Consider the following 15,873-nt stretch of genomic DNA (forward strand, 5'->3'; position numbering starts at 1 on the left):
CAGTTTAGTTTGGTACAGTATAGTACGTATTTTTCCATTAGGAATAGAACCAGAAACCACCAGAGCAGCAACTGAAGGTTATTTTCACGATTAATCGAGTCATCGTTTGGTCCATAAAATGTCAGAAAATGTTAAAAAATGTCCATCAGTTTTTGTCAAACCTGGAAATGATGACGTTCTCAAGCGTCTTGTTTTTGTCCAAAAACAAAAATTATTCTGTTTTTAAAGATTTCTTTGTTATAAGAAAATATTCACATTTAAGAAGCTGAAACAATCAGAAATCTTGTTTTAATCATGAAAAAAAGCTTAAAACCCATTATTCGATGATCAAAATAGATGACGATTAATATAGTGATTGATTAATCGAGTAATTGTTTCAGCTCTAGCCCCAACTGTTCCTTTTTTTGGTAAGGAATATTTCACTCAACATTCATGTTTTGGTGTTCAATGAAAGAATTAAGCAAAGTTCTACTCACAAATTAACCTGTCATGTTTTTGCTTGCACGTCTGCTTATGACAAAACTAAATGTTTATATCTGTACATGACAGTTTCTTAAGTTATACAACATTCCCAGTTAATTCTCAATCATTTTGATTTTCTGTGGATATTTTCCACCCCTTTTGCAACCTGAACATTAATACAATAGTTTACTTTAAAATACTGTACACACAGTGATTGACATACAATGTAGATTGTAGGAGACAGACCAGGGATGTTATGGTATCATTTTTTACCATTAAAGAGTTTTATTTAACCAGGTGGAGGAAAAAAAGAAAATGGACTAAATATATACCATCAGCTGCTCTGATTTCTAAAAAAAAAAAAAGAACCAGCATCAGCCACAGAACATCCCACATGGTCGACCTCGACTACAGAATAAGACATTCATTGTGATACAATGGAGCATCAGGAGACATTCAGTAGGTCATCCGTCTACGGTGAGTCTTCCGAGTACAAAGAAATCTGCACAATAGAGCCATGACGACCTTGTCATATAGAAATCATGCATCTCTGTCACACACTCACGGGTTTACACTCACATGACGCAAAAGTAAGCGATATAAAAACTTTGTCTTAAAACAGCCAAATTCATTCATTCCTTTTATTAGGTTTGTTTGAAGCTGAAAAACAAATCGACTTAAGTGGTAAAAAAATAAAGTGATACGCCTTGATTTATTTACTTACTTTCATTAACGTGTATGAATAATACTGATACTTTACTACACCACTGCGCCACCTCCTGGTTTTCCACCAAAACTATCCAAATCATTATTTCATTCACATCACGTATAGTTTTGGAAAGATAGATGAGAGAGAGATTTAAATGTTCTGCAGGAAACAGACACTTGAAATGAGAAATACAATCCTTTCTATCTGTGGATCATCAATGGAAGTTAAAGTTCGGGCACTAATATAAAACAAATTCTCACATTTTGTTGATTTCTGGACAAAAACACAATCATCCAGTGTCGCTACAGTGGTTATTTGTGTGTAATTTCACTTCCAGAATCCATCCAGACATCAGCAGAATAAAAAAAAAAGATCAGCAGCTCTTTCTCACTGTCCACACAGTCAGACGTGACGTCTTTGGTTTCACCTGTCAGATCAGTATCACCTGCGTCGTCAGGAGACTCAGAACGTGAGGATCTATTATTAAAGCTGCTCCAGTTCAGTCCATGAAAAACACATGAGGCTTTTCTTCCTCCTCCTCTGCCACTGCAGAACAACATCTTACAGCTTCAATAAAATACTTTTTAACTCCTACCTCACATACTGTGAAGACAGAGAGGAGTATGTATGTGGTGTGTGACAGGGTTTGTTATGTAATTGAATAAAGACGTGTTAACAAGAGGTAAATAAAGGCTACCCCAACAAAAAGAAATTCTAACTAAAATAATCAGAATTCACAACAAAACTGTTATAATTGTTAAAGTAGGCAACTTTTTGGTTTTAAAAGATTCATAGACATAAAAAGACACGGCTTTCTGCCCGTGTAAACTTTAAGAAAATATCCACCAAAAATAATCTACTTATTGTGAGAATTTTATCGCAATGCACAATTAGGGATGGAAATCGGTATCGGTTGGTATCGGTCTGATACTGGTCAAAATCACTAGATTGGATATTTGACAGATAAAAACATAGAATCCGATACCATCCAAAAATCCTATATAATCGCATGCTTCACTGTAAAAATATAAATAAATATCAGCAAAAGCATTTTGGGGGGCTGTTTATATCTTCTTTTGGGGAGAACAATATTTGTTACGTCGTTGGAGAATCATGTCTTTGAAATGACTCAACACAAATGTGTTAACAGCTTCAAAGTTTATAAATGACTGTATCGGAATAATATCGGTATCAAAAGATACTTGAGGTTTTGCTATCAGTATCGGACTCAGGACATCCCTATGCACAATGTTATTGTGTATCGTTTGGTCTCTATTGTGGACTCTAGCGTTTCTACCCTATTATGAATGATGTCGCTTTTTATCGCAATGTCTGGTAATATCGCATATTATCACATCCCAACATAAAAAAAGTAAAAAATAAGCTCTTTAAAAACAATCTGTCAAACCTTCACATAACATGAACCCCATGTTCTTAAACACTTCCCACTTTTACTGACACAATACAAGGCTAGCATAGCTAAGTTATTAGCAAAATATCTCTTCCAAGTATGATAACTTCAGGAAATAAAACCTTTTGTATAATTTATTTCGAAATAAATGTCTCATTAATCATTAGCTTTCAAAAGAGCAAGAGATATAATAACCTTTCGAGAGAATAGAGTGAATGTGTTATTATTATGATATTGTCATGAACATAATGTGTAAATATTATTATTATTACAAAATTGATACTGGTCCACTCTGGTAGCACAATCATTTATTGTTTATCAGTTGATTAATTGTTAGACTCTTTTCTTTTTTCTTTTAATCAAACAAATAATTTTGCTTTTTCAGTTTCTTACATGTGAATTTAATTTTTTGTCCTTCATGATGAAAAAACCAGAAAAACCGATTTTCTTTGATGACAAAATAAAGAGACATTGTTGATTTAACTTAGGGAAGCATGATATTATCGCCATAATATCAGTATCTGCAAATATTAGCTTTAAAATAGATTACCAAATATCGGCAAACACGCCTGCTGATATGACTAATGATTACAACAGTAGGCTAAATAGACTGCTAGAAAACATATATTTTCATCTGCTACGAAAAATATAATGTTAATTTATCTACAGAAGAGACTAGATTACCTATGCAATATATCGGTGTCAGCTATTGGCCCAAGCACTCCCGATACATCAGCATATCGGATATTGAGAAATAGCCCAATATCGTGCGTCCTTATTTTAAAGGTTTAGACACTTTCTCACACCTTACGGACCCAACAATTGAGCGATTAATCGAGGGGGGGGGGGGAATAATCGGTTAGTACGTAACAGCCCAGTGACAGGGAGAGGCAGAAACAGCGAGCTAACGTTAGCTGTGACACCTGACAACCGGCCAGCTCATCAGCACACACATACCAACAATAAAAGCAACCCGGGCACCTGCGCCGCGTTTACAGCTCTCCCCCGAGACCGAAACGCTTTTCACGGGTTCCTACGTTGCAAACACGGACGATTTCTCGACGGAGAGTTGATTTAAAAAGAGGTTTAAAATACCTGCTGCCTCCTCCAGATCCTGGCCGCAGCGCCATCTTGAAACCAGCCAGTCACTCGTAGCAGGGTGACGTCAGCAGTGACGAGAGGCACAATGGGAGTTTGAGTCCTGGGTTTGTGCTGTCAGGTAAACAGATACGTACTGTGACGTCAGTGATGATGACGACGATGATAACGGCGATAAATGGTACAGAAAGGTACAGAAAATGACGTTTCTGTGAAACTACTGTAACCTATTTTTTATGGCAGCTCTTAGTAGAGCTTGTCATGATAAAATATAGGTTAGACTATTATTATTATAATTATTATTATTATTATGGGGTTTATAGCTGGGTAACACTAACACAATACGAGTGCACTATATTTGGTTGGTGCAAAATAATATGAGAAAATTTAATACAAATACAAAAACAAAGAGAACTCATTAAAAAAAGAGAAACATAAATATAAAGTAAAATATGTGAAGATATTTTTTATGATATAACGATATTACATTTTTCAATTATAATTACTTTTCTATAAAAAAATTTTTTGTCTTTATTTGTTCATTTATGTCAAAATAAACGTCACTTTAGGCTCCAGATGTCGCATGACTTGTGCTGCGTTCCATTTACATCATACATCGGAACTGATCATGTTCCATGTGAGAAGTCAGAATAAAGCATGGATGCAGATGTATCAGGATATCCATTATTAGCAATTATTAGCAATAGTCGGAAATCTAACTCTAAGCGGCTTACCTGTCTTCAAGTGGGGAATTCCGACCTACAACTACAACACGCCATTAGTTTGCTCACGCTGCCATATCAGCAGAAAAGTGGTCTGAAAAATTAAATTTACTGCCAAAATTGCGTCGTGTATGGCGTTAGCTACCATGAATAACAACAATTTCACAATTATTTCACTCTGCAAACGTGTAACACTTAACTTCTGCCACTGGAGGGTGGCATTTCTCATATGTCTGAAAAGAATCAGCCACTATTTCTACACAGATAAGAAATACTCTCATTATTCTCTTTGTTATTCTCAATTTTATGTACACGAGGATAAGATAAGTCTATGAAGACAAAATAATGATCATTTATCAATAAATACTACTAATATGAATAATGCCAGTCACAATAATAATGTGTGCTGTGGAAATATTGTCATTGTCCCTTTAAACCTTCTGTAGCCGCGAACTGTAACGAATCGCGATGTTTTTCTTCACGTAGATTATTATTAATTTAGGTTTATACGTCATTTCCGCGGGCTACAGCTCTCGTTTCCCCCCTCCTCGACGACGGGAGGCGTCGGTGAACAAATCAAGTGCTCTATCAACTCTGTCGCGGTCACGTGACGTGAGCGGTGCGCACTTTTCGGCGGGTTTTCACGGCTGTCAACTTCCCCTAAAATCCTGTTCAGCTCAAGGTGCAGTTCACAATATATTATATTAAGTCGTTTCACATTTACACGCGTGTTTTTCTGTCCACCGTTGTTACGCCGTGGAAGGAGCGTTTGGTTTGTGATACGTGTCATCCAGGGTTGTGAGAAAACGTAAGAAAAGTCCGGCAAATCTCTTGTCATTTCTGAGGATTTTGCTCAGGTTTTTAAACTTCAGAATGATGATTAAACTGTGTTTTTATGCGCATGGTACCAACGTGTATCTCTGCCAACTGATGAGTGAGCATTTTGTTGAAGCTAATTAAAGGTTAAGTGTGTAAAAGTAAGTTAGTTATCTAAAAATGAGGCTGCAAATTGCATTGATTTAAAATGAGTCCTTGCTCATGCTTCTCTTTCCCGAGAGCGTCAGGGATCTATGGTGGCCTTTACATGCCAGAAAGGATGTCAACATCAATGTAGCCACATCTTTTTTTTTTAAAAGTATTACTTTTTAAGTTTGTAAAATGTAAAAATGTAGCCTAGTAAGATAAGATCGTAATTATCAGTATTGTGTAGTTAGCTAACGCACGCTCTGCCTTGTTTGTACCTGACGCCACAAGATGGCAGACTCAAGAATTTGACCCTAAGAAAATATAAAATTCTAATGCTACAGTGACCAAACATTTTTTTTATTTAAAAAACTCAGATACTAGTTAATCTCATTACTGAAACAGGTGCTACTTTAGAGGCTTGTAAGTTATTGAAACGAAAATATTTTGCCGTTATATTTGTGTAAAAAAACCCAAATTTTTTTGTTATTTTAAATTTGCGTTACAGTAAATATGCATTGGGTAATCATGAGAGATAACAATACCTTTGGCTTGTAGGAGGCGTTGTGGTAACAAGATAAGACCTTTATGTAAAGAATACATGCCTGATCATTATTAATATCATAAATCCTAAATTAGTAGGCCCCTAAAAAAATATCTATAGATACATATCATAATCTCAATATTGATTAACATAACTGCAACGCCCTTTTTAATAGTTATTTAAATCTGAATATATAGACATCATCAATACCTTTGTTATTAACAAAACTAAGAACATATGTTGACCATTGAAATATAGTGGATTTAATAAAAAGGGAGAAATTTTTTACAACCTTCTCCAAGGTGCACCTGTAATACCTTGAAGGACCACTAGAGGGCCACAGCCCCCAATTTAGGAAGCTCTGTGCTTTTGCAATTACTAGTAAAAATGTTATTATTTTCCCCTGCAAAAAAAATATGTATCCCTAAAATAAGGACATTCATAGTGTGCTTTGCTGGTCACAGTAATCTGATATAATCTCTAGATCTAGGGTAAAAAAATAAATGTAATGGTAAACAATGTTAAATATTGAAACTGTCACATTTTTCTTTATAGTGTTTGAGAGATGCCACCCAAGAAAAAGGCCCAAGTGGTTAAAAAAACAGCAAAGTCAGGTAAGCAAACCAAAACGCTGACTCATAATTACCAGAGGTTGACCCATTAATTGCTAAGTTGATTAATCAGGCAGATATTTTATATTATTTATTTATCAACCCGTTATTAAATGTAGTCTTTGTTCTCAGAAACTTGATAAATGTTGCAGATTTGCTAAAAACTCTCAAAAGTTAATTTCTTCAATTTTGTGATGACCTGTTTAAAAAAAAAATCTAAAATAGACAAGAGACAGAACATTAGTATATTGTATACAATTATTTTGCATTATTTGTTATTATGAAACAGTTTAATTTTATCAGATGGAGGAGAAACGCAAAATCTGCCACAAAAAATGTACATTAATTAATATTAATATTTCTAAAAAATTGTCATCGGCCATAGAAAAAACCCACATTGGTCGACTTTTAATAATGACTCTTAATGGTATTTTATGTATTATTATTTTATATATTGGTATTTTTAATTGCGTTGTAATTAGGGCTGAAACAATTAATCGATTACTAAATTAATTGATAATCCATTATTTGGGGTGTTTTCTAAAAAAAAAATAAAACCACTTTCTGTGATTTTTCAGCTTCTTAAATATGAATATTCTGGTTTCTTTGCTCCATATAAGTATGAAATTATTCAAACTGAATCATTTTGGTTTGTGAGAACATCGTCATTTCCAGGTTTGACAAACAATGATCGATATTTTATGACATTTTATGGACCAAACGTTCACTTGATTAATGGAGAAAATAATCAACAGATTCATTGATTATGAAAATAATCGTTAGTTGCAGCCCTAGTTGTAATGAATTTGATTAAATTGTTGCTTTAACGTTGCAGAGAAGGGCGATGACGGTGAAACAGCGCCCTCTGGCGGTAAGAGGAAAACTGCAGCTTCTGTTGACCGTGGAGGAAATAAACAGAAGACTCCATCATCATCAGCTGACTCCTCTCTGCACTGCCATTGGCTGATGAAGTCTGAGCCCGAGAGTCGCTTTGAGAACGGGATCGATGTAAAGGTACAGAGACGTCTCCTCACGACATACAATATGATAATACGAACACGTACGATTGTCTTATGTCTTTATACGACATTTAAATGTAGATTTTTTTTTTAAATGACCTTTGTTTTGTTTTCAGTAAGTTGCTAAGTTGTGGATTTATTGTTGCAGTTTTACTGTAAATTAATGAATGAATGAATGACTGGATGGATGAATGGGTGGGTTCACTCTGCAGTTTGGAATCGAGGATCTGAAGAAGCTGCCTGATCAGACCGGCTGCTGGGACGGAGTCCGTAACTACCAGGTGAGATTTATGCTTTACCGCCTCCTGTTTGAAGACAATGTTTAGGAGACAGACGAGAAAGACGAGGTGAGCGCGTAAAAACTAACGTCATTGTCGCCGTCATCTTCTGTGAACCTGCAGGCACGGAACTTTATGAGGCAGATGAAAGAAGGACAACTGGCTTTCTTTTACCACAGCAACTGCAAAGAGCCGGGGATCGCAGGACTCATGAAAGTAAGGGTTTACTTTAAAATAAGGCCTTTTTTAGATCATTTAATCACGTTTTAAGTCGCAACTTCTTGGCGATATCCAGATGTTTTTCTGTCTTTCTGTCCTCTTCAGATCGTGAAGGAGTCTTACGTGGACCACACACAGTTTGACAGGAAAGACGTCCATTATGACGCCAGCAGCAAACCAGAGAACCCAAAGTGGAGCATGGTAAACATAATTATGATATCCTTCATTTAACATTTAAATAAAGACAAGGACATACAGCAGGAGTGATCTTAAAAATGCGAGGTAATAATAAGTGTAATTTTAAGATCACGTCATATCATGTGATCATAAACGGTGGATTATATTTTATTTCAGTGTACAGTATCGTCACTCTCAAACTTCTCCAGAGTCCAGAGAAAAAGACCCGTGTGCAGCTTCATATCCACATAGATAAACTAAAAATATATACATTATATACGTATATGACATTATCACACAGACTTAGTTCAACAGGTAGAGTTTCTGATAATAAACATAAACCATTTATACCCTGTAGAAAAACTAGCTGTATGTTTTGGACTCTTAAGTAGAATTTGGAACTTTAAGTGGAATTTTAAGTAGATTTTAGAACTATAGGTTGATTATAAGGAGATTTTGGAACTATAAGTAGAATTTTAAGTAGATTTTGGAACTATAAGTATTTTTTAAGTAGATTTTGTGACTATAAGTAGAATTTTAAGTAGATTTTGGGACTATAAGTAGAATTTTAAGTAGATTTTGAGACTTTAAGTATAATTTGAAACTATAAGTAAATTTTGGAACTATAGTAGAATTTTTAGGTCTTTACAGTGTACTGTATTGTCACTCTCAAACTTCTCATGAGTCCAGAGAAAAACGACCTGGGTGCAGCTTCATATATATATATATATATATATACAGTATATTTATATATTTTTTTATATATATTTATATTATCTCCACACAATACTTTTTAACCTCACCTCCTCAAGATGAATGTAAATTTAGTCTGGACACTTTGTCTTCTCCCATCTCAGGTTGACGTCCAGTACCAGAGAACGATGACGCGTTATATTCCTCTCTCCGAGCTGAAGAAGTACCACCTGCAGCATCGAGACAAAGGCGGTCCTCTGAAGGACATGGCCCTTTTTACTCGGGCCAGACTCTCAGTGCAGCCTCTCACCACCGGTACGTAAAGAATAAACACTGTCTGTTAATAACTGTCCAAGCGGTCCTCAGAAATAGAGAGTTCCAACTACAAATATAACCCACCATGAGAACTGTAGAGGGCAGCATTTCACCTCTCAGTGTACAACCTGAGAAAGCATTTTTGACTGTTTGGATAAGAAATGCAAGGGAACACAGAGTGGGTACTGTCGTGTAATAATAATAATAATAATATTAATAATTCAGGTAGTGCCCTGTTGAAGACTGTGGTTCTTTTTCTCTTTACAGAGGAGTTTGACTTTGTCCTCAGTTTGGAGGACAAAGAGCCACTGTGAGGACGGGACGTCGTCAAACTGTAGCATTTGTGATGCTCACTTTCTTAATTCTATATATATAATAAATGCATTTTTTGTCACATGACATGACACCTTCTATGGATTTCTTTATCTTGCTCTGAATGACACACACTTATGATACATCAGAAACCCAGGAATAAGGAGTTAATGTTTGTAAGATTTATGGGCTGCAACTAATTGAAAAATGTTTAATAGTTGTTTTGTCCAAAAAAAATGTCAAAATGTTGATTAGTGTTTTCAAAACCTGAAAATCATGATGTTCTTAAATGTCCTGTTTTGTTCACAAACCAAAATGATTCAGTTTTAATGATTTCTTTGTTATACGGAGCAAAGAAACCAGAAAAGATTCACATTTAAGAATCTGAAAACCATTAGACTAAGACTAAGAGGATGTATGGGCCACTTGTGGCCAAGAAAGGAGGCCCTAGCCTGGGTAGGACAGAGGATGGAGCCCCCTGGGGCCAAAAAGTGACAAACGTGGAGCTCCATGGATCCTAAGGGTTACGCAGGACTTGTGTGGCAGGGCAATAGCCTGGGCTGGAGAGTCAACAGAGTCCCCTGGGGTGGAGTGGAGCTCCAGGGAGGAAAGTGGAATATGACAAGCTTGTGTCCGGGCAAGGGAGGCCCTAGCCTGGATAGGAGAGTCAACAGAGTCCCCTGGGGTGGCGTGGAGCTCCAGGGAGGAAAGGGGAACATGACTAGCTTGTGTCCAGGCAGGGGAGGCCCTAGCCTGGGTAGGAGAGTGGTCAGAGTCCCCTGGGGCACAGTGGAGCTCCCTCTGTTCAGGGTCATCACATTCATTTCTGCACAAAAAAAACAGACCCTGACGGTTTTTAGTTTTTCATTTGGCATCATTTATTTGACTTTCAGGGGAACAAGGGGGAAGGGAGGGTTTAGTAATTAGCATTTTTCAAAAGATAGATAGTTGTACTGTCATTTTTCTCTGGTTAAAAGACTAAAGTTATGTTAGAGGCAGGAGGATTTCATTAGCTTGAAACACTGAGGCACAAATGTCAAGTCTCTAAAGAAGATTAAGTTCATACTATTAGACTTTTTTTTGACACGCGTTCCTAACACTCACCACTGGAATGCTGAGGTAAAGCATACGGACATGAACGGTCACTGTGTGGCGCTGTGTGCTCTATTATCCACGTACACAAGCTGCAACAGGATTTCTCTGGTCTTATTTACAGGTTTTTAAAAAACAAAAAAAATAGTGTCAGATAATACTTAAAAAGGTCAAAAAGGAAAAACAAAGATTCCAGTTTTCACTTCCATTTCTTTTTTATATAAACACACGATAACACAAACCCAAACAGACGAAATGAAGCAGTGCAAAAAACTAACCTCCGATTTCTTGACCTGTTTCGAAACAATGTGAAGACGTTAAACGTGGAATGTCGGACATGTTGTCGTCACGTTAATGAAGGCATGAATTTTACGCCCAAACGAGCTTAAAGAACGTAACAAACAAGAAATCTTAAAAAATACAGGGATTTTTTTTTACACAGTGAATATCGTGACAGGTGATTAGTTTGATTCCCGTAAAGAAAAAAATAATGAATGAATGAGGAAAGTGAAGACCAGCAGCAGCAGCCGTTTGAAATCCCTCATTGAAAAAGAAACGCTTTCATTGGTCACATACTGTGTGTCGTCACTCTCCCTTCTTCCTGCTGCTTGTTGACGAGTTGTTGATCAGTTGTTGGGCTAATTTGTCGCAGACGTGGACTGGCGGTGGGCGGTGGCGGCGACAACGACGTCTCTATCCGCTCTCCTCCTTGGCGGCTTGTTCCAGTGCGCTCTCTGACGCTGCCGAGCCCTCGAACCTCTGGGAGGCGATGGCGGCCTGGTGCGACATGCTCTTCCTCACCACGTCGCCTTTTCTCCACAGCGTGATTTCCTGCACACGGGGAAGAAGAAGGAATTTCAGTTGCTTGGGAGGAGACTGAGGGAGCAGTTACTCCTTAAAGGAAAAAAAAATTAAGAACTTTAAAAAGTGCATGCGTTTCAATCTCAAGGGTTAAATTATGGGACTGTCTAACGTGAATTAAAGCAGAGGAAATCAACATAAATCACTTTAAAAGAATACACAAAATACAAATTATAAATAAGGATGAAGAACAGCAGTTAAATCCCGGATGGTAATGGAAATGGTCGTTTTTAATTGGCTTTTTAAAATACGCGATGGCTGCAGAGCTATACGCCAAATCGTGTCACAAAATAATCCTGCACGCGGTGCAAACTTATCACCCGACACGCTAGACACGATAGCCGCAGAGCTATGCAGCAAATCACGTCATAAAATGATCCTGTGGAGCTACGTGACAAATCGTGTCACAAAATGAATCCCACAGCACGATAGACGCGTAGCTATGCAACAAATCGCATCACAAATCTATCCTGCGACACGATAAACGCGATGGCTGCGGAGCTATGCGACAAATCGTGTCACAAAATTATCTCGCAGCGCAATAGACGCTAAGCTACGCAACAAATCACGTCACACATTTGTCACGCTAGACACGACAGCCACGGATCTATGCGACAAATCGTGTCACAAAACTGTCGGTTTCTTCTCTGCAGACGTTTACACAAGAGTTAAAGTGTCTTGTGTACAGTGTGTCGTACATTTCCGAGTGTCCACACACAAAAAGAATGTGACGTCATTCGGAGAATCTCAACCCCGATTACTTGTGAACGTGGCATTATTCTGAGCATGTTCTCTTCTTTGCTTAAAGCGCCACCTGCTGTTTGAAGTAGCGTCTCTCCTCCTCGTCGATCAGCACCAGGTTCAGGTAATATCGCACTGAGAACTTCTTGTTGATGTCTCGCATCGTCGGAGTCAGATCATAACCGGCCAGGAATAACCGGATGGGAATGGATTCACCTGAAAAAAATACAACCCGTGGAAACAGGATGAATATTTATCTAATCTTAATTGAGGATTGAGATTAGGTGAAGATTACAGGCGAGTGCTGTTCACCTCTGACCGGAGCGCCGTCCATGATCTCATACTTGGCGATGGTGTCGTTTTCGTGGTAAACACTGGGTCCGGTGCCTGTCGTTTCACGTTTGATGATGTCGATCTCCATGTGTTTGATCTTAATCCTCACCAGCAAGAAATAGATTTTTCCAACAATGACATCTTTCAAATGGTACCTGGAAAAAAAAACAGCAGATAAATAAATAAAACAGAAGCAGAGAATGAAAATTAAACAGTGAAAATAAACTAGCAACTGAACTTTTTTTCAGTTTTGGCAAGCGTGTATCTATGAGACGGAGGCCAAACAGGGGCCTCCATCTCAAACTTTTGCTTTCCCTTGCAGAATTTTTGCATTCTTTCGTAATAACTTTTGCAAGGGAAGTCAAAAGTATTACAAGGGAATGTAAAAGTATTACGAGGAGGGAACGTAAAATATTGCAAGGAGGGAATGTAAAAGTATTAAAGAGGCCACGACTCTCACTTGGACTTGTTGTACTCGAACTCGATGTGGAGACAGTCCTCGATTCCGACTTCCATTTTGATGGAGGAGTTGAGTTCGGGGTACGTGCTCAGTGTGTGGACAACGATGTCCAGCTCTTTACTGAGGTCATTGAGTCGTCTGACGACTGTCGCACGGAGGAAATATCTGCAAACACAAACCTGTAAGTGTTTACGTTTCATCACATCTGAACCATAAATGTAAACATTTATCTATAAAGAAAAGTGTGACTGCTCAGTTTTGTCGTGTTTCCCACGTGAGCGACAGAGTTAAAGAGTCACTGATTTCACAGTCAATGATCAAACGAACCGTAGCTTGACATTCTGTCCCGTGTACGACTCGTACGGTTTCTCCACGTGAGTGAACTCAAAGTCGAACGTCTGTGACTGAGTTATTTCACCAGGTCTCGCGAGATCCTTGACCAGAGAGACAAACTCGTGATGGTTTCCTCTGTCGTAATACAGCTCTGAAAGAACAACAAATACAAGGAAAAGAAGGAGGGAAATTACATATTTGCATATCGACATTGTAATTAAATTCTACTGACTTTATGATATTGATTCAGAATCATGTTATTTTATGAAAACTCCATGTTATAATGACACTTGAGAAGATAGAAATAACGCAGTTATTATTATCTTTTTGGCCCAGTATCATCTGCTAAATATGCTCATAAAATGTCCAACATTTTAGTATGTTTCCATGCTTTGGCTTTATTCTAAATATTTCAATGCCAATGTTTGGAAATCTGAGCAGCCAATGGACAAATAATGCCACATTTTCCATATTATGGTCCATGTTTTATAGCCAATATTCTTTATTTCCGTCCAGCTGATATAGTAAAATATATTGAATTGCAGTGCAGTACAAATATATTGACCATTTTCAATACAAATAATGGATAAAGTTAATATTAAATACATGAGAGAGAAACTTTAAATTAAGTTTTGGTAACTAACAACACAAATAAAGTTTGTGAGAAACAAAAACGTAAATAACTGTCTGATAAATAATAATTGGCCAATGCCGATTATTAAAATATGGCAAAAATATCGGTCTGATCAATCAGTAATAGTCTACCCGTGAACAGAATTAACAGAAAGTAGAGTGTATAGTAATACTTTAACACTTCTGGATTATTTTAAGTTTGTGATTTTTCTTCCGTACCTATTTGTCCCACAAACTCGATCTTGATGCCTTGGTGCTCGAGCCTCTTCCCGGGATTCTTCAGGGTCACATTCACTTTCCCACTGACAGTTTCTCCGTCGTAGAACAGAAAGTATTTGTCCTTCTTCCCGTCCTCGCTCTTGTGTTCCGCTTTCTTCCTCGTCTCCGCGTCGTTCAGCACCACGTCGATTTCTGCGCTCTGTCCGAAACTGAAGAAACTCATTGTGACGTCACGACGGTCTGCGCTGCTGCTGCTGCTACTGCGAAAGCTCCGTTTGTGTGTGCGTGGTTGGTTAGCAACCCCGCTAACGCAACCCTGCTAACGCCTAAAAGTAGACAACAGGCGCGCGACAAAAGACCGGAAACGCACGAACAGCAAACCGAAGGACCCTAAACCCTGACCTGAAAGAGAAGGACCCTAAACCCCGACCTGAAAGAGACGAGAACGTTCCACAGGAGAACAACTCCACGTTAGCTACATGTCAGCGCTCATTTCCACGGGTGAAGCCAAGTCACGCACAGAAACGCGTCCGCGCGCAGGTCAAGCCGTTTCTGCGTTTCCTCCTGATGACGTCACAGCGAAGTCATCACAGCGAGGATGACGTAAACGACATGTTTGTTTCCTCTGACACAAGTAAAACAGCCGTACGAATAATGTTGTCAAACGAACAGGAAGTGCGCCACCTGCACCCACGCGACTAGTTCCGGGTGGAGGTTTTCAAAATAAGAGCAGAGAAGAGTTGCGCCCCTCACACCGGAAATGGTCGCTCGAGCGATTTAATAATGATTATATATATTATTATGATTATTATTGTCAGTCAGTCAGTCATCATCTACCGCTTTATCCTCAACCAGAGGGTCGCGGGGGGTGCTGTGCCAATCTCAGCTACATCGGGCGATAGGCGGGGTACACCCTGGACAGTTCGCCAGTCCATCGCAGGGCCACACACACAGATAGAGACAAACAACCATTCACTCTCACACTCACTCCTATGGTCAATTTGGAGTGTCCAATTTAACTATCCCCACATTGCATGTTTTATTATTATTATTGTTATAAATATTATTATTAGTAGTATTAGTATTATTATGAGTATTATTGTTATTATTTTTTGATTGTGATTGTTTTGTTGTCCAAACTATTTAATCTATGTTAAAGATGATTAGATAAAAATACAAAAAAAATACAAAACCTTCAAATTAAAATGTAACTAGTAAATACTGATTTTAGTTCATAATTATTAGTGACATAAATAAACACAAGTATTAATCTACATAAGTGTTGGTGATTGAAAGTCTTGCTTTTTAGGATTTAATTATATATAATTAAGCAATATTAACTATTATTATCAGACAATATTGTATTGTATATTGTGATGTATACAACTGTTTATATGTATATTTTATATTGTCTTGTGAGTGTAGACACTCATATAATGTATATATTGTGTGACATTTGATCATAATTACTGATTTATCCATTTTGCCTCAAAAGTATGCATGAAATGGAGCAGATTTAATCTAAAATATGAAAGAAAATGTTTGCAGGAGGTAGAAATATAAGTAGTTAACATTGTAGTAAATATAAAAAAGCATTTCATTTAGTTCAGAACCTATGTAAATATACTCACTACTCACCTTTATTTCATATTTATTTTGAGTATTTCC

At 37.6% G+C, this 15,873-nt stretch overlaps 3 protein-coding genes across 12 annotated transcripts in view; 1 reads left to right on the top strand and 2 right to left on the bottom strand.

The window, feature by feature from the left end:
- The window catches only part of synrg (synergin, gamma), a 43,559-nt gene extending 39,775 nt beyond the window's left edge, over positions 1-3,784 (bottom strand). For 3 of the 9 annotated variants that reach the window (XM_058633268.1, XM_058633269.1, XM_058633267.1), the window contains exon 1: positions 3,678-3,784. In XM_058633268.1, the coding sequence (XP_058489251.1) occupies positions 3,678-3,712 (35 nt within the window). In that variant the 5' untranslated portion in view covers positions 3,713-3,784. The remainder of the gene's footprint in view (positions 1-3,677) is intronic. The other 6 variants (XM_058633273.1, XM_058633271.1, XM_058633270.1 and 3 more) reach the window with 3 other exon arrangements.
- A 1,206-nt stretch (positions 3,785-4,990) lies between these two features.
- thyn1 (thymocyte nuclear protein 1) lies at positions 4,991-9,620 on the top strand. Of its 2 annotated transcripts, none has more exons than XM_058634450.1 (8): positions 4,991-5,084; positions 6,465-6,523; positions 7,356-7,534; positions 7,752-7,820; positions 7,941-8,033; positions 8,142-8,237; positions 9,071-9,221; positions 9,489-9,620. In XM_058634450.1, the coding sequence occupies exons 2-8, from the start codon at positions 6,475-6,477 to the stop codon at positions 9,533-9,535; spliced, it is 684 nt and encodes a 227-aa protein (XP_058490433.1). In that variant the 5' UTR covers positions 4,991-5,084; positions 6,465-6,474; the 3' UTR covers positions 9,536-9,620. The 2 variants fall into 2 exon arrangements, with proteins under 2 accessions (XP_058490433.1, XP_058490432.1); XM_058634449.1 differs by having other exon boundaries at positions 5,018-5,210.
- Positions 9,621-11,168: 1,548 nt separating this feature from the next.
- Positions 11,169-14,904, bottom strand: LOC131463196 (vacuolar protein sorting-associated protein 26B-like). The gene is made up of 6 exons (XM_058634958.1): positions 14,206-14,904; positions 13,348-13,504; positions 13,021-13,185; positions 12,540-12,715; positions 12,301-12,443; positions 11,169-11,456 (listed from the first exon to the last, which is right to left on the bottom strand). Exons 1-6 carry the CDS (start codon positions 14,426-14,428, stop codon positions 11,319-11,321), a joined length of 1,002 nt encoding a protein of 333 aa, XP_058490941.1. The 5' UTR covers positions 14,429-14,904; the 3' UTR covers positions 11,169-11,318.
- Positions 14,905-15,873: the final 969 nt, after the last annotated feature.

This window comes from Solea solea, chromosome 7 (genome assembly GCF_958295425.1).
Source record: "Solea solea chromosome 7, fSolSol10.1, whole genome shotgun sequence".
Classification (NCBI taxonomy): Eukaryota; Metazoa; Chordata; class Actinopteri; order Pleuronectiformes; family Soleidae; genus Solea; species Solea solea.